At 36.8% G+C, this 21,562-nt stretch overlaps 1 protein-coding gene across 7 annotated transcripts in view; it reads left to right on the forward strand.

Moving 5' to 3' along the window:
- Positions 1-21,562, forward strand: part of EPHA7 (EPH receptor A7) — a 165,809-nt gene that overhangs the window by 137,408 nt on the left and 6,839 nt on the right. For 2 of the 7 annotated variants that reach the window (XM_053972820.1, XM_053972823.1), the window contains exons 10-17: positions 1,394-1,519; positions 5,680-5,865; positions 6,425-6,486; positions 7,515-7,724; positions 8,814-8,963; positions 13,424-13,617; positions 14,724-14,879; positions 16,055-16,529. In XM_053972820.1, coding sequence (XP_053828795.1) covers positions 1,394-1,519; positions 5,680-5,865; positions 6,425-6,486; positions 7,515-7,724; positions 8,814-8,963; positions 13,424-13,617; positions 14,724-14,879; positions 16,055-16,169 — 1,199 coding nt within the window. In that variant the 3' untranslated portion in view covers positions 16,170-16,529. Of the gene's footprint in view, positions 1-1,393; positions 1,520-5,679; positions 5,866-6,424; positions 6,487-7,514; positions 7,725-8,813; positions 8,964-13,423; positions 13,618-14,723; positions 14,880-16,054; positions 16,530-21,562 lie in introns of those variants that run through there. The other 5 variants (XM_053972821.1, XM_053972824.1, XM_053972822.1 and 2 more) reach the window with 3 other exon arrangements.

The raw sequence follows: 21,562 nt of genomic DNA on the forward strand, positions 1-21,562 counted from the left end.
TACTACCACAGGTCAACCGACTGCTTAATTCTCATTTTGTCCAGTCTCTTTTGGGTTTAAGAAATAAATATTTATAATTTTTTTTAAAAAATCAGCATTCAAATTTCCAATGCAACCAAAAGAACATCCATTTAAATACATTATGTGACAGATAACAACATCTGGGCAACATTTCAAATAATTTCCCTGGCTGTAAATTCATTATATTACTGAAACAATTTAGGTTTGTTTTTATTTTTCTTATGGTTTATGTATTTAGGTCATTAATACCATCTAAAGCATAAATACCCATGATTACTAAGCTGTTTTTCAATATAGTTTCAAATTGAATATATTGTATGTTAAATTTAAAGAATACAAAGCAACTGAAAATTATTTATGTTTTGTATTGACTTTTGATCCTGTTCTTGATTATGAGTATGTCAATTAACAGAAGAACATTTTTTCATTTTCATATTGAGTTTTAATTCACTGGTTTAATTAAAGCTCAAGAGTATAATCCTTGTCAACAAATTTATTTCATAAAAATTGATTGATTAATAGATTTCCAGGGTTGCTCTACTATCACCAGGAGTTTGTACTTTGACCAGAATAGCAAAAGATAATTTACCTGAATTATCAGCAAACTAAGGAAAAAAACTGCATGCTGGCCAGAGCACTATGCTGCCTGAGCTGTACTAAGCATGGAGAAAGAATGAGCAAAAACAAGTTGCTGCATATTATTCACTTAGGTGCTTGAGAGGGGAGATAATTGTGCCACAGAGGCCACTTTCCCTTCCTGTGCCTTTACAACTTGGCTACAGGTGTTTCTCATGTTTGTATTATAGTGCAAGAAATACACCTGAGGATGTAATTTCTGAGTGCTGTGGATAGTTTGACTATTGCCATAGTCTACAAACAATATTATATTAAGTAGATTAAGCAAATTCAAGGGGGTGGAGGAGCCTTTCAAATCCCTCTAGAGGAGAGAAATAACATAAGGAAATGCTGTTTACGCATCCTGGGTGATGAGGATAAGATGTCCTTACACAGAAAGGAAACTTTCACCTCCTCTGCTGGCATCATACCCTTTCCCCACTTTGTTTTCACTCCCACTCAACCTTTGCATTTTATTCCATTAAGTACTATTTAATATTTATTATTTCTTTCGGTTCAAGAGGAGATGCAGATGCTAATGTTAGTGATTTTTTAGAGATGGGATTGTGTATACTTGTGTCAGCATGCTTGCAGATGATGCCTAAAACTAAGGTTGCCTCTCAGAGCAGCTCTGGCTCAGGCAGCATGGAAACAGGTTCAGTCTTCCAAGGAGCACTATGCATAATGAAATTCCTGGGCTGACTGCACAATAAGTGCTTTTGCTTCATCACAGTCATGCTTTCTTACATCATTACAGTTAAATTTCCAGGCACCAAAACCTACATTGACCCTGAAACCTACGAGGACCCAAATAGAGCTGTCCATCAATTCGCCAAGGAGCTAGATGCCTCTTGTATTAAAATTGAGCGTGTGATTGGCGCAGGTAAGGCTGCCGTGGCTTCCTGATTCAACTGTTCCATTTAGCCGGGATCGAAACTCATTCATCATAATGACAGGCAAATAATTATACCTCAGGTATAGAAGAACTTTTTGAATTTGCCAGAGTGGTTAAGAGCAATGAAGCCATACTTGCTTCTAAAATGTAAAACAAACAGGGGAAAAGCCCAGCTACAACTAAAAAAACCAAAATAAATGAGTAAATTAAAACTCTTGCTTGACATTGAAAGCTTATGGGTTTTTAATCAAGTATCTGCTGTTAAAATTGGAACTGGGGGGAGTGGGCCAGTTGTGCTGCCTATTATTTACTATCAGAGTAAAGGCATTAGGCATTTGTGCAAATTCTGCTTGCTTGCCTTTTTCAAGGGGGCTTTTTGACCTCTGCAGCTTTGTTCATGTGAGTAAGGAAAACTGGCTGCAGCACAAAATCTTAAGTAGAGAGTAGGAAGGTTTTGTTTCTGTATAACAAAGTCTTCCCTAAGGCTGTTTTTTCTTCTACCATTTTTCTTTTTGATATTCTATGAATACAAAAAGTTATTGTTTAACTTCTTATGACTGATTGTAATTGCACCAGCACTACATTGCTTTTTTTTCTCTTGAGCTGTCTACCACCTACTTAAGCCATGGTGTTCATGCTCTAAAAAGGCAGTTTCATTTGTTTGCATTAATAAGATACGTGACATTTTTATTGCACTACTCCATGTAGTGAAATTAAGTTTCCATGAGTAAGAAAAATATCAAATACTTTGGATTCCTGGAGGAAATGTTCTTTTGCTTTCCTGTTGTTTTATATAAGTATTAGTAGAATTCTTTTAAAATCACTCTGTAGTTTGGTACTGTAAATTACATGTTGCGGTATTATTTAAAAACAGAAGAGGAAAGGTCTCTAGAATAAGTTGTTTTACCTGTAAAAAAATCTTTACACTTAGAATTTTAAAGTACAACACCTTTTTAAAGTAACCTCAGTCATGTTGAATCATGTCTTAATCAAGGAGTAGTGCCATTGAAATTAACCACACTGCTGAGCAAATTATTCCTTCGATGAGTAAGAGCATAAGAATCCAGCCCTTGCTAACTAGTAATTTTTGTGATGCTAGAATGGCAGCATCTCTTCTAATAGATACACAATATGCAAGATTAGCATAGAAAAATTGCTGAGCTTTATCTTTTGCTTTGAGTTAAAAAGCTACCAGCATAGCAACAGTTCAGAGCACAAAGATATATTCAGTTGGATTTTGCTAATGCCTACTGAGAAAAATGCTGAAAAACACTTGTGCTGCAGAGTATACAGTTTAACATTCATTTTCACTGTTATGAAAAATTCCAGAGTGTTAATTTCCTTGACTGCAGATGAATTTATTCTTGATTTTAATGAGTATAATTGATAGCAAAAGCAACTAACGTGTCAGTAGTCAGTCTGAAGAAAGTGAATTAGGATTGCAGTGGTGGAAGCATACTGTGTATTATATTTAGCTATGGCTTTAACCTGTTGATGTAAATAGCAAACAGGAGTGAAATGAAATGTAGTCCAGGAACAACAGAAGCAAACAGACCCAAAGCAGCAGTTGAAACTCATACATCAAAGAAGAATATGGAATTTCTGCTAGTGACAGCACCAGAAAAGCCTCTTAGCAATCTCAATATGCATCAGCAATGCTGGCCACATCAACTATTGAGTAGTGCCACGTCTGTCAGACACAAACAGGGTGCAAGTATGCTTGTACTCAATTTGCATGAGGGATATGTGCTTTCCTTGCCAACATTTTCATTACCATCCCGCTGTGGCCACCTGTCAGATACAGACTATGGTGTCCACTGTGTTAAGTTGTTCATACCACACATCCTTTTTTTTTAGCCTCTGCTTTGTTGACATGCTGAGCTAGTGGCTGTGTGGCTGTGCAGTATTCCCTCTCTTGTTGTCATATTTTCCAGTTTATTTTTGGGCATCATTTCAGCTGAATGTACTATTTTCTTGGGAATAAAAGTAGTTCATTGGCTAGCATCCTGGCCTGAAATGCATAACATGGAAGTTGAAGTTTCTGGTTTGCCCAAGTGTGTGTGATCTCCCTTTGGAAATCAATCAAAATCAGATCACAGAGAGCTGGAAAGGAGTTAAGGCTTAGTGTCTCCTGTGCCAAGTATCCTAATTACCTGGCTTTGAAATATCACAGACACACAGACACACTCCTATACTCACGTCTTGTTTTTGGCATGGAAAGAAACAATTTTGGAAAGTACTGCTAGAGAAAATTGTTATCCTTTAGGAAGTTCTTGCAGCCAGGAGCTGTGAGTGAGGTGAGTGATGAATTCATTAATAGTCATCCACATTGCTAATGTAGTGCAGGAGGGAGGTTAAGGCACCAAGCTAGGGGCATGAGCAGCTAGTTGTTGTGCATGTAACAACTATACCTCATGGCATTCTTAGCTCAGTGCCCAAGGATGGTTGAGGATAACATGCAGGCAGGAACACTTGTGTGATCAGTTAGCTTGGGTACAGCACGAAGTGTATGGAATTCATCTGAGCTAGCCTTGGTTCAGCTAGCATAGAATGTGAGGGACAGGAATTTGATTCTATGTGCAGTCATCTCCTATAAGGGTTGTGAAAAGAGCCATGCTGAGTGGAGGCTTGCTCAAGCAAGTCAGGTAAAAATGGTCAAAGGCATGGTCAAAGTTCTACCCTTCTGGATGAACTGTGAAGCCAAGACCCAGGTACTGCTTTTTTCTTTCACAAAGCTTGATTTAGGACTAATAGGAGAACAGAAGTGTTCAAATACTCATGGTGACATAAACAAGATTTTATGCAGCCCATCCATTAAAACACCCCAACATCTATCTCTTCAGGCATTCAGCCCAACTTTGAGCATACTTCTCTCCACTGACAGCCAGACACCTTGCCAGTGTGCATGTCCACTTAGGCCCTGATTTCATAAGGTTTCTCGCAATGATTCTCTAATCAAACTCTTTGTGTAGGTTTAGTTCAGTCATTTTTTTCAGCACTCATCCTAAAACAGTTTTAGATGTAGGTGTGTCTGCATACTTGTGTATACGTAACAGTTTAATGTTAAGACATTCCACAGGTATGCAGGAGAGAAATTTCTGACTTGATCTGATTTGGGGGATGGACTTGGAACCATATCTCTCACACTCCAGATGAGTTTGTGAAGTACCAGACTATTAAATATTTTTCTGGTTAATCTTTCTTTTTAAAGAACTGTCGCCTTTTATTCAGTAACATCTGTAACTACTCTCTTCTTCTATATATACAAGGAGATTTTTCTTCCTGTCTGCAGAACTGGAGATCTCACTTTTGTTCTCTGCTGACACAGGTGTGAGACAAGGGACAATTCTTAAATCTTTCATCATCTCGTTAATAGTGAGGTAGACATATTGCCATTCAGCTCCACATCTCACATGCTTCCATCCTCTTTTCTGATGGAGTCCAATTACTTCTCTTCCAGATTTGGTTGTTGGGGCTTTTTTTTTTTTTTTTGTGTTCTTGCTGGCTGTTTGGTCTTTTTTATCACAGGCTTCTTCAAGTTCCAGTTGTCTGTTAGTTTAGAACCTTTTACAAACTTGAAGTATTTGCTTGTGTTTGTTTAATGTAACAAAATTGTTATAAGTCACACCTTTCATTTCATAATCTGTAAAGTAAATTATGCTGCTTGAAGGTAATAATGTAGTGCTTCATTTAACACCATAAGGATGCTAAATTAAAAGCAGCTCTGCAAGACCTGCCTTTTGAAAGAAAAAAGCCCATTAAAACCAAAGATAGCAAGGAAACCATATAGAGGAGAATGACATTTTTACTTAGGAATGGTATTACTATTTCAATAATAGTATTTCAATAATACTATTTCAATGGCTTTTCTTATGAAAGCCATTTCATTTTTTATTTTCTGTTTTTGAAAAAATGCAAGAAATTATTAACAAGTCTCTTAAAATATTCAAATAATAGTCCTGTCAGTTGGCTTAACTGAAGTGTTTATTCCATAGGGGTCAGCAATTCATTAAAGGCGCATGCCGAAGTAATCCATTTCAAATATGAACACATTAAATTTAAACACACACTTAGGTGGCTATTTGAATCAAGGCCTAAAAAAAGTGCTGGTATTTAGAGTAATTCAGCATTGATCTACTTCATTTTAGGAGAGTTTGGTGAAGTGTGCAGTGGGCGTCTAAAGCTTCCTGGCAAGAGAGACGTTGCAGTAGCCATAAAAACTCTGAAAGTTGGCTACACTGAAAAGCAGAGGAGAGATTTTCTGTGTGAAGCAAGCATCATGGGACAGTTTGACCATCCCAACGTGGTTCACCTAGAAGGAGTCGTTACCAGAGGTAAGCAGCAGCTCGGTCTGTCAGTCAAATAACAACACGATGGCAGAAATTGGTCTGCCTTATTCATGGTCAAAGATTCAAATTATAAACAGACTGCACACTCCTAATGGATTTTCTCCTGATGCGTAACTAACTAAAACAATACTTACTTTATGCTACAACCTGAGGAAAAAAATTTAGATGCACGCATGATTAAAAGATGAAGTACTTCGAAACATATTATTTTTCTAGTTTCATTTAGCCTCAAAGACCATGCAGAGAGATAAGGTTTCTCATGTCTTTTCATATAATCTGAAGTGTCATTATTCCAGAGTCCTGTTCACACAGCAGGAGTTAGGAGAACACACTGACTTTTTGATTTGTATGGTTCGATTTTATGAATCATGACCACTTTCCATGCAGATATTTAAGAAATTAGAGCTCTGTAACAGTGCTGGAGGGCTCAGAAATGTTCAGTGTCTGAATGATTCAGTCCTTCAAAGGACTAGCATGTGTTTTATCAAAAAAAGGCACTCCATTTGTTTTACTGTTCTCAAATATCTGTCTTCTTTTCTTTCAGGGAAACCAGTTATGATTGTAATAGAATACATGGAGAATGGGGCCTTAGATGCATTTCTTAGGGTGAGTACCAAAATGAAAACTTATATAAACATATTTAAAGTGACATATATTGTATATTGACACTTTAAAAAATATGTCTTATACCTGTGCATATATATATGTACAGATGCATATATAATTAAATACAATTAAAATATTAATTATATTTATATTATCTTTATTATCTTTAATTAAGTATAATTTAAATGGTTTTCAGGTTGAAATGGAGTTTTGACAAATAGTAGCAGGTTCTCTATGTTTCTTCAGCAAAACCAGATCAGAAATGAGAACATCAGACAGGATCATGTGGGGACATTCTGGAATTTATGTGATTTACAGTGGCATAGATGTGGTGGGTTTTATTATAGCCACCAGTTGAAATTAAAACCACTGATACCTGAAGTCCAATCTTTGGCCTTTTGGGAGCAGAATTTTACTGTGTCAGCGTGGTGGAAATCAGCATTAAAGAATCCCTAAATGAATTATGATTCTGTTTAAGAGATGAAGACAGAAAAAATAAATGCGAATTCAGAACAATTTAGTGGTTTTTAAGTGTGTTCTGAATTCGCCACTCTGACTCCTTACCAGGTATGCATGTCAGTGTGAGATGATATGTAAACACTCTATAGAGAACAGATTTTTTTTTTAATAACCTCCAAGCTGTGAATGAAAATTGTCAGTAGCTAGGGTTACAAAAATGTGATAGTTCTTATTTTCTTGATGCAAATAATTATTCGGAGAGATGAACAGCATAGAAGCAAGCTATAAGAACATTAGGAAATCTTCATTAGCTAATCTCTCCTGGAAATGACTTGCCACGAGTTACTGGAAGATATACAGTGGTTAGCAAGTATTGTTACTATCAGTACACTAATTACTCACACATTTCTTTACTGGATGCACTGCATTATCTCTGAAGAAAGTGTGTTTGAGGTGAGTTTCTTTGCCACAGAAGGAGTAAATAAGTGGAAAGCTGAAGTCATAAAACTAATTCTTATTTGTCTTCTCAGCTATACTAACAAGAATTGCTGCTCCTTTCTTCCCTCCAGAAACATGATGGGCAATTTACTGTCATTCAGCTAGTGGGAATGTTGAGAGGAATTGCTGCTGGAATGAGATATTTGGCCGATATGGGATATGTACACAGGGATCTTGCAGCACGCAATATTCTTGTCAACAGCAACCTTGTTTGTAAAGTATCAGACTTTGGCCTTTCCAGAGTTATAGAAGATGATCCAGAGGCTGTCTACACTACAACCGTAAGATAAATCAATGGGTTTTAATAGTTTTGAGATATGGTTATTTAGAAGAAGTGTAACTTCTGGAGAATACAGATAAGACAAATACATTAATTGAGGGGTGGTTTTAGCCTGTCAAAAGGAAGAATCTCTGCAGAAATCTGTCTCTAATTAGGAGATAATATTTTTGTAAGAATATACATTTTTATTTGACAAAGTTCTAAACATTTTGTATAGTATCTTCTTTATTCCATTTCTCACAATTTTCTGATTGAACAAATAAGGAAGTTTTACCCACAAAAATTTTAAACATCTAATTTACTATGAGTCAATTAAAATACTTGTAGGCTGTTACTATTTTTCAGGCTAGATTTTATCTCACCAAAGGGTTGACTAGCTGGAGGCTAGTCTGTGACAAAGCTCAACTCCTATATTTTCCCTTGCTTTTGGGTGGGACGCTTTTCTTAAATATGCATTCATCAGGCACACTATGCTCTTTATTCTTTTGGTGAGCCAGCTCCACTTTCCCACCCATGGGGCCTCCCTGTACCTGTTTTCCCATGCTGAGGGAAGGAGGGGCCCCTGGAATCTGCTCCGACAGGCACAGGGATCCAGGAAACCACACCGGTGTTCACAGCTGTCACTCCTGCCGTTGGGCTCTAAGTGGGATCCTGGCTTAAAAATGTCACACCAAGATTTCGGAGGAGCCATATGACAAGTCAGTGGGATTTACATGCACAGGTTGGGATTCCCCTCACCTAGCTTGAGCCAGCCAGGAATTAAATGGCTAGTGTAAATCAGGCATCTAAGCAGCCCTTTAAAATCAGTGGAGGGATAAGCACGCCCAGAGAAATTCATTCAACATGGCTTATACAAGTATCTAAATATCTATGTTCCAAGTGTTTTAAGATACTTAGTTTCCTAAGCACACCTTTGAAAATTCTGCAATCGGTCCACCACCATAGCACATCATGTAAGTGCTGTTCTTGATGTTGATGGAAATAATTATAAATGCATTCTATGGAAGAAGATATGAAAATTCCATGGGTGAAAAAGAGAAATTTCTTCCATTTTTTTTTTAATTTTATTTTTTTATTTTTTTGTTCATAGGGTGGAAAAATTCCAGTGAGATGGACAGCTCCAGAGGCCATTCAGTACCGCAAATTTACATCAGCCAGTGATGTGTGGAGTTACGGAATAGTTATGTGGGAAGTAATGTCTTATGGAGAACGGCCTTACTGGGACATGTCAAATCAAGATGTAGGTTTGTCTGTTCGTGAGCGTGCGTGTGTGTCAGTAAAACATAAATTACATCTTGTGAACACATACATATCTATTTCACTATAAGTGCATAAAATGTTGGGTTAGAAATAAGACTTATCAAAGTACTGGGTGGTTGTCACAAAATGAAAAAGTTACAGAGCTTTCACTTTTTACCAAAATCAAAATCTTTTTTTTTGCCACATGGATACTGTAGGTTTCTGTCCTAAGTATCAATTAAAACTGGAACATCAAAAATAGTAATATGGGGTCTTCACTTTACTGTGCTTAAGCATGGAAAGAATTGATTTTTTTCCAATAAAAAATAATTCTAAGGTTTTTGACCTTAGGGCAATGATTAATCATTTGAAAAAAGTTGTTAAAAGTCTGAGTGCAATTAATGACCTACTTTGGCTTTTTCAAGTTAATCATGCTGATTTAAAAGTACCCTTGTTTGCATAAAATATGATCCAGAGCAACAGGTCATCAGTAATAGAACAGATGGGTGTTAATCTTGACTTCTGACAGGAGTATCTATTGATATAGAAATTACACAGGAAAAAGCTTTTCACAGGTGTGAAAGATATCAGAAAGAGTCTCATTTAAAGTTCTTCAGGTGGGAGCTTGAGTGGTTTTTTTTAATTGTTATTTTAATTTTTGATTGAATGATCAACATCAAAGTTGAAAAAAAAAAAAAAGATAAAAGTGTAGATGATGAGTCAGTTTGGCACAGTGCAAAGTTGTTAATATTTGACAGGTCTCAGTGTCAAAGATTTCATGGACTGTCAAAATATGGGCAAACAAGTCCTTGGGGCAGAGAAAGAGAAATATTTACATTCCCCAGACACCCAGTAGAGTTTCATTTCTTTTGACACCTTCCGTCTGTACTAGATTCAAACATAAAAGAAGTCTGACAGGAATATAAGATGCCTCAAAGGCAAACCTTACCTATCTTACAGGGAACAATAAGGAAAAACTTTTAAATAAAGGAGAAATTTTGATATCTTTACGCTTCTTATTAGATTTTGAAAAGTATTCCACCTATTGAAAACTGCATGTAAAGCACGAGTGAGGCTCTTTCAAAAAGCTACTTGCCACTTCTTACAGTTTTATCCCTTTTTAGCATCTTTCATGATAATCTTCAATACCACAGTAAAAAGATACATCAATTGCTTGGTAAAATAATTCCAAATATTCTTGTGTGTTGTGATCTTCAGGCATGTTCTCCCATACCATATACACATCCTACCAATCCCTAGATATTCTATGATGCAAAAATTTAGAATCATCTAATGATTTGTTATTTATTCTCCTTCAAAGTCACCAGTTGGAGTATTTAACGGTAATGAAAAATTCTAAATGTGTTCTTCTAATTTTGCACTCAGCTTTTATGTAAGTGTGTCATTTTGCCTAAAAGTGGATGTGGGTGTAGTCATAGAGCAGACCAGATCTCCTAAATAATAGGCCTCCCTGACTTTGGATCTTTAGATAGCCTTTCTTTAATCCTGCCCTTCCTCCTTTAAGTCATTGCTTTAGACTGATGGAGGATACACATTTGCATTGTGAACTCTTTTCAAGCGAAACCCTCCTTTTAGCAACGACCTAGGGCTAGGGTGCACCAAAAGAACACTCATCCTACAAGGTCCCTGCAGAGGCACAGCAGGCTGAGCACAGATGATAGACAGAGGTCCCAACTTCCCTGAGCAGTGGGCTCACCTCAGCTTAATCCTTGCTAGTAACAGTAGCCCTCAAACCCCCATTCCCCTATTAGACTGCTAATGTTCTTGCTCCCATTTTCTTTCTGACCTCAGTGCAGATTAGAAAAGGGCAATGCTATACTTCTGGATTTTTTGCCATTATTATAATCATTAATTTGTATTATTGTTGTATGACAATAGTCAGAGTTACAACATTACATTGTCCAGTTACCCATATTTAATACTGCCTTGTAGGCATTTAGTATATAATGTAACCAGACCTGGTCCTCCTCTATCTTGCTTTACATCCTCAGATAGCCTGCTTATGGTAAAAGCATAGTCTTAACAGTATTCCCTTTTACTCTTTTTGCAGCAAAAGCAGAATTTCAAAAACAAATTGTGGGAAGTGTAGATAATATAAATCTATTCTATTAGTGAGAACTCCAGCTGTTTTCTCTTTGTAGGTTTGCTCATTAAAAAAAAAAAAAAAAATCTATTTCATTGTCTTTGAGTACTGATGTTTTGACCCCCACCTCCTCCTTTCTTAGCAGAGTGGACACTTGTTGTACTTATCAATATTTTAGAATATTTTTTCAATGTTTTGTACATTCACAGCAATTCCATCCATCTCTAGCTGACTCATTATTTCATATTTCCCGGTTTCACCCTTCTTGCTCAGAATACACATCAGAGAAGCTGATTCTGAAGTATCACCAAAGCCTTTCAAAAACAACATCATCTTGATTCCCAGTTCTCTTCAGGTTTCTCTGCAATTCGTAGTGAATGGGGAAAAGTCCTGTTCTGATCCCTTCATTCATGTTTTCTCTCTCCCTTGCATTCTTGGATAGAGTCTTTATGTAGATAGTTTGCCAGTTCTAAGGGTATTAGATATTTTGGTGGTTGCACCATTGTTGCTGGCACAGCCACTGACATCTACTTTTTAATTTCTCATGGGTGATCTCTGTCTTCTGTCCTCTTACGCAGCTACTTCATTTGTAGTAAATCATATGTAGCATGCTCAAAGTGTTTAATACCTTTTGCCATTTAGAGGGTTCAGAATTCTGCATTACTTTTCACAGCACAGCAATTGTCCTGTACACACTGTAGATTACTTTTCACTTTCATTCCACTACTACTTCTAAGCATAAGGAGGTGTTCTTATCTTTTTCCTCTTAATATAGCTCTAAAGGATCTTACATTTTACTTTTAATGTTTTCTTTACTGTATAGCTCTGTTCTTCCAATTTCCCTGTTCTTCTGCAGAAAACCTCTCTCCACACCCTCTCTGACAGACAACTTCAACATTTGTAAAAGGTCACTGCACTCATTCTTCAAGGTATGGATGTTTCTGCAAGAACTGAATACTTCTCAGTCATTTTTGAGCTGTAGGACAGTACTGTCATTCTAAAAGTTCAGAGAGAAAGCTGAGGCCTAGGGAGATGAGGCAACTTCCCTGAGGTCAGAAGGACATTCTGTGACACAAAACTGCAGTCAGTGCCTTACCACTGGGCTATGCCTTCTTTTTTCACAAAATTTCTTTTATGCAAAAGGTTTTGATACAAAACCTGTCTGGATTTCAGCCAGCTTTTTGAAGGTCATTCTGTATTGTCTGCAGTTCTGTCTGCTTTGCAGTCCACTATTTCTGCATTTTCTCACGCAACCTACAGAGTATTTTCTTTCAGAGGTTATTATTTCTACTAAAACCTGGATATTCACCAACTTTGTTTATCATACCAGATCTACATCCCACAACTGCATCTAGAAGTACTTCTGATCTTGCTTTCTATACAAAATGAGGGAGAACACAGTCCTATGCACTCCCCTTCAGGAACAAGCACCCTTCCTTAGCAATTCTAATGCTGCTGTGTCAATCAATGTCAGTATACTTGAAATCCCCCATGAACAGTGTTTTAGCCCTTTTTCACTAGCTTTTCTTATCTGCCTTGCTTCCTGATGTGCTTTTTTTTATTCTGCCCTCAAGGTTTACAGCAGTGTGCTGTGATTTTACTTTATCCATTTTTATTTTTTACTTAAATCCAAATGGACTTGGCTAAGGAAGGCAACGGGTGGGTGTAATTCTTGGTTCAGACATTTATGCTGTCCTTTGATCATATCATCATCTAGCAGCATCTCTTAATAAATCTAACTTTCTGTGATATATTAAAATAACATTTACCCAGGTCTTTCTCTCTCACATGACACAGTTCTGCTGCTTTATCATTAATATAAAATGGTTAGACATAGAATACAACTTTTTTTCCCTAGCAGTTTCTATCTGCTAAACATTTTTCTTGGATCCTTTTATAATACCTTCAGGCTTCTTGTATTTTATATGTGCATGCACAGATATCCATCCATTTAAAAGTCAGTTGCTTCTACCACACACTCTTTCATAAAAACCTTGGGGCTAGTAATAATCTTTCTGAAATAACTCAATTTATCAATCTATCTGCTGCTCCCTCAGTGAATTTAATTGTTGTTTCCTGCTACTCACTTGTCTAGGTAATATAGCTATGTTCTGCACATATAGAACAATATGCTTAATAAGCCCAAAGATGAAGCTGGGGAAATTATTTAAAAACCTGAAGGCTAGTGTCAAAACAACAGACTCACATTTTTGCAACACCAATGGCAAATTTTAGTTTATTGATTATTTTATTTTATTTTACTCTATTTTATTTTTTCTTACATATTTGAACTGGGTAGCAACACATATTCTTTAAATTACTGTTGATGAAAAATGATTAACTATTTTGGCTACTAGGTTATAAAAGCAATCGAAGAAGGCTATCGCTTGCCAGCACCCATGGATTGCCCAGCAGGACTGCACCAGCTGATGCTGGATTGTTGGCAGAAGGAACGCGGTGAAAGGCCAAAGTTTGAGCAGATAGTTGGCATTCTGGACAAAATGATTAGAAATCCAAACAGCTTGAAAACCCCACTGGGAACCTGTAGCAGGTAAGAAAAGCTTTAGTGTGTGTTCTTATAATGGTGCACATGGCTGGGCTCTGGATGTTCTGCTTGGTGGCTGGTTCCAGTTCACACTTACTTCATCTGTCTTTCAGTTCTTCCTTCTTTCTGTTCCCTGTTCTTCTCTTCCCTCATTTGCCCTTCTTTTTTACCATGCAAAACAAAGCCAAAAAGGACTTTCTTAGAAAAAAAACAACCAAAATAAAGTAAATATTGCGGAACTAACACATTTCTCAGTAAATTACTGCCTGCTCATCACTCTTTCCGCACTCTCACCACTAGTCTGTGTTTTCCTTGTTTCTTAAAATCATAAATTCTGGAGGGCAAGGATCATTGCCTATTGTATGTTTATATGATGCATCCCTTGCCCTAGGAACTGCTACAGTAGAAATAGTAATTAACAATACTCATGCTTGGCCAATGTACCTTGACATGCTACACTCTAGATTTTTATCTTTCATTTTCTGGCTTTAACTCCTTTCAGTGACTGCATCTCATTGTATTTCATGATGTAGTTTTTAATGGCTTCTTCATAAATTTCAGGTGAATTATTTAATCATGGTAATCTTTTGATCTGCTAGCTAGCCCACTGTACTAGGGAATCAACTGGCCTATGTTCTGCTCCTGATTCTTCTACTGACTGATTTGCTGTGTGACCTTAAGACTTTGTGTCTCTGCTCTTCCCTTGTCTTTGTTTTGTCCCATCCAATTGAAAAATGGGAGTAGCAACTAATATATTTTCTAAGATGCATAAAAGAATAGCATCTTTATTTTACTCAGCAACATAGAGACAGCTGCTGTCATGCTAGGTAATAAGGTTGATTTCCTATTGGTAACAGTAGTCCATTAGGCTGGTTTTGCTCACTCTGACCTTTCATCTTTTATGTAAATAAGCTTAGGAAGTACATATTGTGAGCTACAGAGCAGTCAAGAACTAGTCACAGAATAATCTAAACTGTGTATAAAGGCCTATTACTTTCTACTCTTGACATTTTTAATACCCAAAAAACTTATTTGACTCTCACCTTGCTAAATACTCCCTGATGTTTTACTCTCTTTGGAAACAACTTACTTTCCTTTTTCCTTCTCCATAGACCAATTAGCCCTCTTCTGGACCAGAACACTCCCGATTTTACCACTTTCTGCTCCGTAGGCGAATGGTTACAAGCTATTAAGATGGAAAGATATAAGGATAATTTCACAGCAGCAGGCTACAACTCTCTTGAATCAGTTGCCAGGATGACTATTGAGTAAGTTAGTACTGGGCATGTTTAACTTGCATTTAGGGAATTTCTAGATACAATAATACGCAATGTTCTACTCTAAAACTTTACCCTGAGTACAAACATTGTACTTGGAGTCAAGCTAGCCATTTTAGCAGCTGATGATGTTGTATTAGAGCATCTCATGAAAGGGCAAGTACCCTGCTACCTCTGTGTGGCATCACTTTTTTCCCTGCTTTTCAGACCAATTGAAATAACACGAAGGGACTAGAATTTGAGGGAGAATGTGACCCCTTCCAAAGTATGTGTATATAGAAAAAGAACCACTTTGCCTCCACCACCTAATTGGTATCTTTTTCCCGATGTGCTCTGAGAAGATGTGGAATTTTCTTCCAATTGGCCGAGGGCTGTCTGTGTCCTGCAGGACAAGACTTTGTATCAGGATAAGTCTGTAGAAGCAAAGCAATTTTCTGAAGGCAGACATGGCCTGTATCAGTACTGTCATCTTAAAACAGGTCTTCTTGGCACCCTGCAAACAACTTTCTTGTCCTGGTGGTTGCCAAACACATGTAATTCCTCTTAGAGAGTAGTGGGTTTCTAAAAAAGTTTCTAATCCAATATTCTCAAGATTTCAACCCTATTCTTATCTGCCTGGTGTCACCAGGGGTCTCAGCCTATAGCTTGGGAACTGTTGTCAGAGTCCACAAGCTTCTAGCATTAGTAGGGGTGGAGTTGAAACTGCTGCTCCTCATTCATTTGCATGATGGGTATGTATCAATATGGAGAGGCATCTAGGCATCTCTTTAGGAAACACACTATGATCCCCAAAATCTTGTATTTATACATAACTTGGTCCTGAAAACCACCCGAAGTATTTTACAAGAGAAGTGTCCTTGTCTTCGGGTGTCCTTAAAAGACACGCTACAAGATTATCATAACGTAAAACATACTGACCTCCTTCTCAGATGTGGAGACGTCTCCGCACAGTGTAATTGCATGACAGCTGTCATGTAATTGCACTCGTCGCTGAGAGGTTGAACAGTGCCTCTATGAACTTCCCAGGACTGAGGTGAGGTCACAGCGTAGCTTCCATGCCACACCCCTGTAGTCCAAACCACTGCGTAGCTTTGACTCACGGTTGAATACCATACAATAGCAGTCTAAGATGAAAAATTAACAATGTACGCATTTATCTTCCCCAGGGATGTGATGAGTTTAGGGATCACGTTGGTTGGTCATCAAAAGAAAATCATGAGCAGCATTCAGACTATGAGAGCACAAATGCTACATTTACACGGCACTGGCATCCAAGTGTGATAGACATTTCTCCCTTATGAGGGAGGTGACAGACTGAGAGAACAGCACTGGCCTTCAGTATATATGAAGTGCTGCTAGAAGACACTTGATTTCCTGGGTCCTTCCTGCAGTGAATAGAAGAGCTACAAGAAGCACCTACAGACTTGAACTCCTAAGTGCCACCAGAATTTATGAAAAGGGAATTAGGATCCACCAGTGGTGGCAAGGAAAACAGCAGTGACAATAAACAAAGTACTACCTGAATAAACATACAAACACCTTGAGCTCTCTAACCTCCTTTTTATCTAATAGACTTTTTAAATGTACATAAAAATTTAAAAAAGAATATATTTGTCAGATAAAATCATGATATTATTGTTGAATTCAACAAAATATTTTCCTTAAATCTGTGATTTCTGAATCTTTTTTTAATCATTTGTGTTTATTCTTCATAAAGACTTTCTTTTAGTATGATGTTTATATCTTTGGACCTTTTTAGTGCTAATTCAATGACACATTACTACACTGGGTACCTCTGAAGAATTATTTGAGTTCCTAGAGATTTAAGAAGCATGACCAAGCAATGTATATCTATCTGAACTTTGGTATCCCTTTGTGCCATTTCCTTTTGTTAAATCAACACCGTATTGACGTGGCTAGCTAATTGGCAGGGAGTCAGGAAAATGCAAGTTGCCAAGAGCTCTGATATTTTTTAAAGAATTTTTTAAGGTTATACATATACTATCTTTTAAAAGAAAATAAAAGAGAAAAAAAAAAAAGTAAGAAAAAGAAAAGCAATAATGACCCCTAAGTAGTTCTAGGCACTTTTAGCAAATTGTTTGCAAGATGATTTTAATGGACTAGAGTTAAACTGAGATATAGTCTAAGATGTAGATCTACAACTGTAAACAGGCTGAGACACAGCATTGAATGGACAAGTGATTGTAGGAGTGTCTCAGAGTGTCTCAGAGTGCAGTTCTCCAGTGTTATCTAAACCATTTAATCTGAGCACATCACTTTTTTTTTCAGTACTCTGCATTAGCAAATCTAAGAGAAATAGCTGTTGTATATTTTCTATGAGTTTAAGCTGTATGCAGTCCAGCTGTCAGAATAAGGACGTAGCTTTTATATGAGAACTGTAGAGCATGAGACAAGGGGCAGTTCAAAATTTTCAATTTTTTTACAAGCTTTTGCTGCTCTGAATGAACATGCGTGTGTGTGGTCACACAGACACAACAGTCATTCATCAGGAACAGAGATGCAAAGGTAGTTGCTCAATGGAATATCTTTTTACACCGTTTACTTATATATAAATTTTGTTTGATAAAAATGTTTAATTACCATAAGCAATAATGAACAGAGTCTTTACAGATACTGCAAGAATGTACATGAACCAGAGAGAAATGCTTTAAAAAAAAATCTGAAAATTGTGAACTACCCCAGCAATGAAATGCTGTACTTCCAAAGAGAATTGGGCTGCTTCTATTGATTTTGATAGAGAAAGATCCCAGGGATCAGTCATAAATTGGTCTGGTTTGATAATGTGGGCATCCACACAAAAAAAATAAAAAACAAAACAAAAACCTTGTAAATGTTCCTTTGTAAAACTTGTAAATTTTATTTATACTGTCTTGTTTTGTACACACATTTATGTGTAGTGAGCTCTGAATACATTGAAAATGCACTATATTTTTCTATTTTACTTGCAGAGCATCACAAACAAACATGTATATTCAGTGCTACATAATGTGTTTTCCCACATTTAGGACCAAAGATAGTTATCAAAAACTTAAATGCATCCCTTTTCCCCCCCTCCTTTTTTTCTCCCCCTTTTTAGATCACTGTACAGTGTTATATTTGTCATTTTATTTATTTGTTTCACTAGAAAAATCAGTTTGGTTATACTAATTTTTTGTCCCTACCCACCTTTGTTGAAGAAAATCTGTAAAAAGCTTTTAACTAGCATAATCCCGATACATAGACACTTCCATTTGTAATCTTTGTAATAGACTGTAAATATATTTTTGGAACTATAATGCAATGTGCATAAGGGTTATTTTTCAGTGTCCATATATGATTGTTTATACAATTCACAGCACTTTACAGTCATGCTGAGAAGCCTAATTTATTGCCTGGATTTGGGCAGAGTAAGAAAAAATGGTGACTATTCTTATTTCATATTAGATTGTCATTCAGTAGTAACAGAGTTATTTTCACTTACACAGCTCAAGCTGGTTTTTTAACTATTAAAATTAAATTTCTAAAAAATCTGTAGGAGTAAGACGCAGAGTAGACTGCACGCCCAATATTGGAATTAGTGCACAGAAGCACTCGGCCAAGGCACTTAAAGTAGCTATTAGAACACAATTAAAAAATACACAATTGATAAACATCCATTTTGTGTTATAACAAATGCTAAAACCTCACTACTGGGGTGAGCATCTGTGGGCAGCTGAGCAGGGTGCTTGACAGTCTTGTTGCTGCTTTAGGCACCGAGCTAGGAATTTAGGAGTCTTTAAGGTCAGGCACCTGCTTCCTTATAAATCTCAGCTACTGTTTCTAAGGGCTTGGTCATCAAAGGTGCGATGCAGCAATGCTGGTATTGCTGAGAACCTACAAACTCTAAATGCAAAATAATTGAGGCCAGGCTTCATCTTTAGGACTTGTTCAATATTCTGAAGCACAGAGGCCTCGAAGCATGTGTGGTGATTTGGGCTCACGCATGTATAAGTGAGGGCCCTAATGGTATTTCTTCCTTAATTTTCCTGGTTTGATTTAAGCCATCTTCTTTGAATAGTAAATATATTTTAGCATTCATCTATATACCTTGACTGCCTTAATGTTGCCACAGATTTTTACACATTTGAAAGTGGTAGAGTAGACCCAGAAAGCACAATCGCGATCAGCCGCAATCAATCAGATAACTTATCTACATGTTCAGATCATTACTGCAATTTAGAGCACATGCATGTAAATGGATTTGTAACTGGTAGAGCAGCAAAATATTGACATCAGTTGCAGTTCCCCAGGTTTCAGAAAACACAGTCCAGGGTAAGAAGAAAAAAGTGCCAGAGAAAATTGATGTTCATGGGAGGAACTGAAGAAAAAGTTGGGTCACAGGGAGAATGAAAGGCTAAATGATGAAAAAAAAAAATCAGTTCTGGCTTTATTTCAAAGAATTTGGACATTACACATTGTTAATGACAGATTATCAGGCTGTCAGTGAGACTCATATTTCTTGACTTTATTCATCTGCAAGCATCTAGAAGAGAGATGCCTAAAAAAAAGCAGGATGAATCTCCCTCTGGGAATGTTTATCTCCATTAGATGTAGAGGGAAGCCAGATGATAAGCTTAAATTAGGTGTCTAATATCTATATAGTTAAAGTTAGGTAAAGTGATTCCTACCCTATCTGTCCTTGGCTGCTACAGTTTTCCTTGTAAGCCAAGTGTCATGGAAAGGCAGCTCCTCCACCACTGGTATATCCCAGAATGTATTTAAACTGGGCTTTATTACAGAGAGAGGTGATTTTTTATTATTATTACTCTTCAGAGACTTGTAACAGGCCATCTAAATGCTTTTTGTATGTGGATATCAATTCTTGAAATTTTCTGTGATTGTTCTGAGGAAGACCCGCCTAGTAAATTACACTTATTTAATATTTTAAATAATCAGAAATATTTACTGACATACTGCTTTAGTCCAGAGGTTATGTGATCAGATATGATAGTTGCTGTTTGCAAAACCATGTTTATCTAAAGCCTTGTCATGTAAAATCTCCAGGAGGCAAAGATGCTTAAATGTATCTCAAATTGAATGTTGCCCTTAATATCTCAATAATTGAGCTCTGTCTGTATTATTTTCAATTTAAAATGAGTTTTTTTATATTTGTTTAAGCTTGAATTATCTGGCATCCACTGAGGGAGTTTGAAAAAGTGATTTTAAATTAAATTTGCTTTTTTTCCACTAATAGTAATATACGATGAATAGTTTCCACTGTTTTGAATGTTAAAAATCTATTGCTTTAATGTGGGGGATGAATGGGTTTATTTTTGTTTTGTTGTTGGTATTTTTTTACATTTATTCGTTAGTAGTTGAAATAAAAAAAAAATAATAATTTGTCCTTAACTTTCTAAGTAATTCATGTATAGCAATTTTGAGAGTGATTTAAATTCCATGACTTTTGGGTTACTGCTGGGAGGGTGATCATGTCACTACAGCCATAATTCCAGGCGATGCAGAAAAACCTTACCACAAGGGCAGGTTTAGCCAACATTCTGTTGCCCAGTAATGATATGAAGCAGTTCACTGGCTGTGTGAAAGGAGTGAAGGGCAACTTGGTCAAAAAATGGTCATTTCACCTTTTAAAACTATGTTTGCGACATGTTAGAGCTAAAACATCCTTAATTCATTGCTTCCCTGCATGTGGTTTAAAATTGATGTTCTCATGATATGCATTTGGTCTTTGGTGGATTTGGTTTGTTGGTTGGGCTGTTTCTCTTACTTGTTTTTTTTTTTTTAACAAGTGACATTTGAGGTTCTCATGGAAGAGAACAGATCCTGTACAGAATGACAAGCGCTGTTTTAGTAAAGTGTAATACAAATTCTTGCCCAAGAGCCATTCTGGCAGCAGGTGCTGCAGGGGTATTCAGAGAGCTGGTGCTATGATTTGCTGAGCAACTATCACAACTGGTTTTCTCCATCTTCAGGCCCTGTTAGGATTGTACTTCTGATCAATTAACTGATATATGGAAACAGGTGAATTTTTTCCCCACTAACTTGTAATCGACCTACATTTGGTAGATTTTACATTTCTGAGACTACTCAAAAGCCTTAGTCTAAAACAAATGTTTCAAATGTAGCCAACAATTACTTTTAAACAGAGATATTTACTGTTTGCATAGTGCAGCCCTCTATTTACTAGGAAATAGGCAGTTCTGCAATTAAAGTTCCTGCAAAAATTGGTTGGGGAGGGAATACAATGGTTTAGGGAAAAAAAAAAGAAAAACCTCATCTAACAAATGGCCTCTGAAACCCAAAGTATAACAGGGCTTCCTATTTTTGTAACACATTCCATATAGGTATTTGAAAAATATAAAAGATTAAACCACAGGCATACAAACTGCAATATTCTGATGAAATAGTTGTGGCAGAATACAAGCTAATTTTGTGAGAGTTCTTCCTCTGGATTTGGTTTTTTTGAGACTTTTAAGTTACAATAATTGACACATGCATTTAAAGCCAAATCTGTTGGGACAGGCCAAGGGATAAAATTTTTGTGTCTATAATATCCGTGAAATTCTCAGATCACTTTCAGGGTGGGTAAGGGTTAGGCAGTTTGAAAGTGAAAGGAGTGATGTGTACACCCTGTAGATTACATCCAACAAGATTATGAAAGGTTGAAAATTATGGAG

This window comes from Vidua macroura, chromosome 3, assembly GCF_024509145.1.
Source record: "Vidua macroura isolate BioBank_ID:100142 chromosome 3, ASM2450914v1, whole genome shotgun sequence".
In the NCBI taxonomy this organism is placed as follows: domain Eukaryota; kingdom Metazoa; phylum Chordata; class Aves; order Passeriformes; family Viduidae; genus Vidua; species Vidua macroura.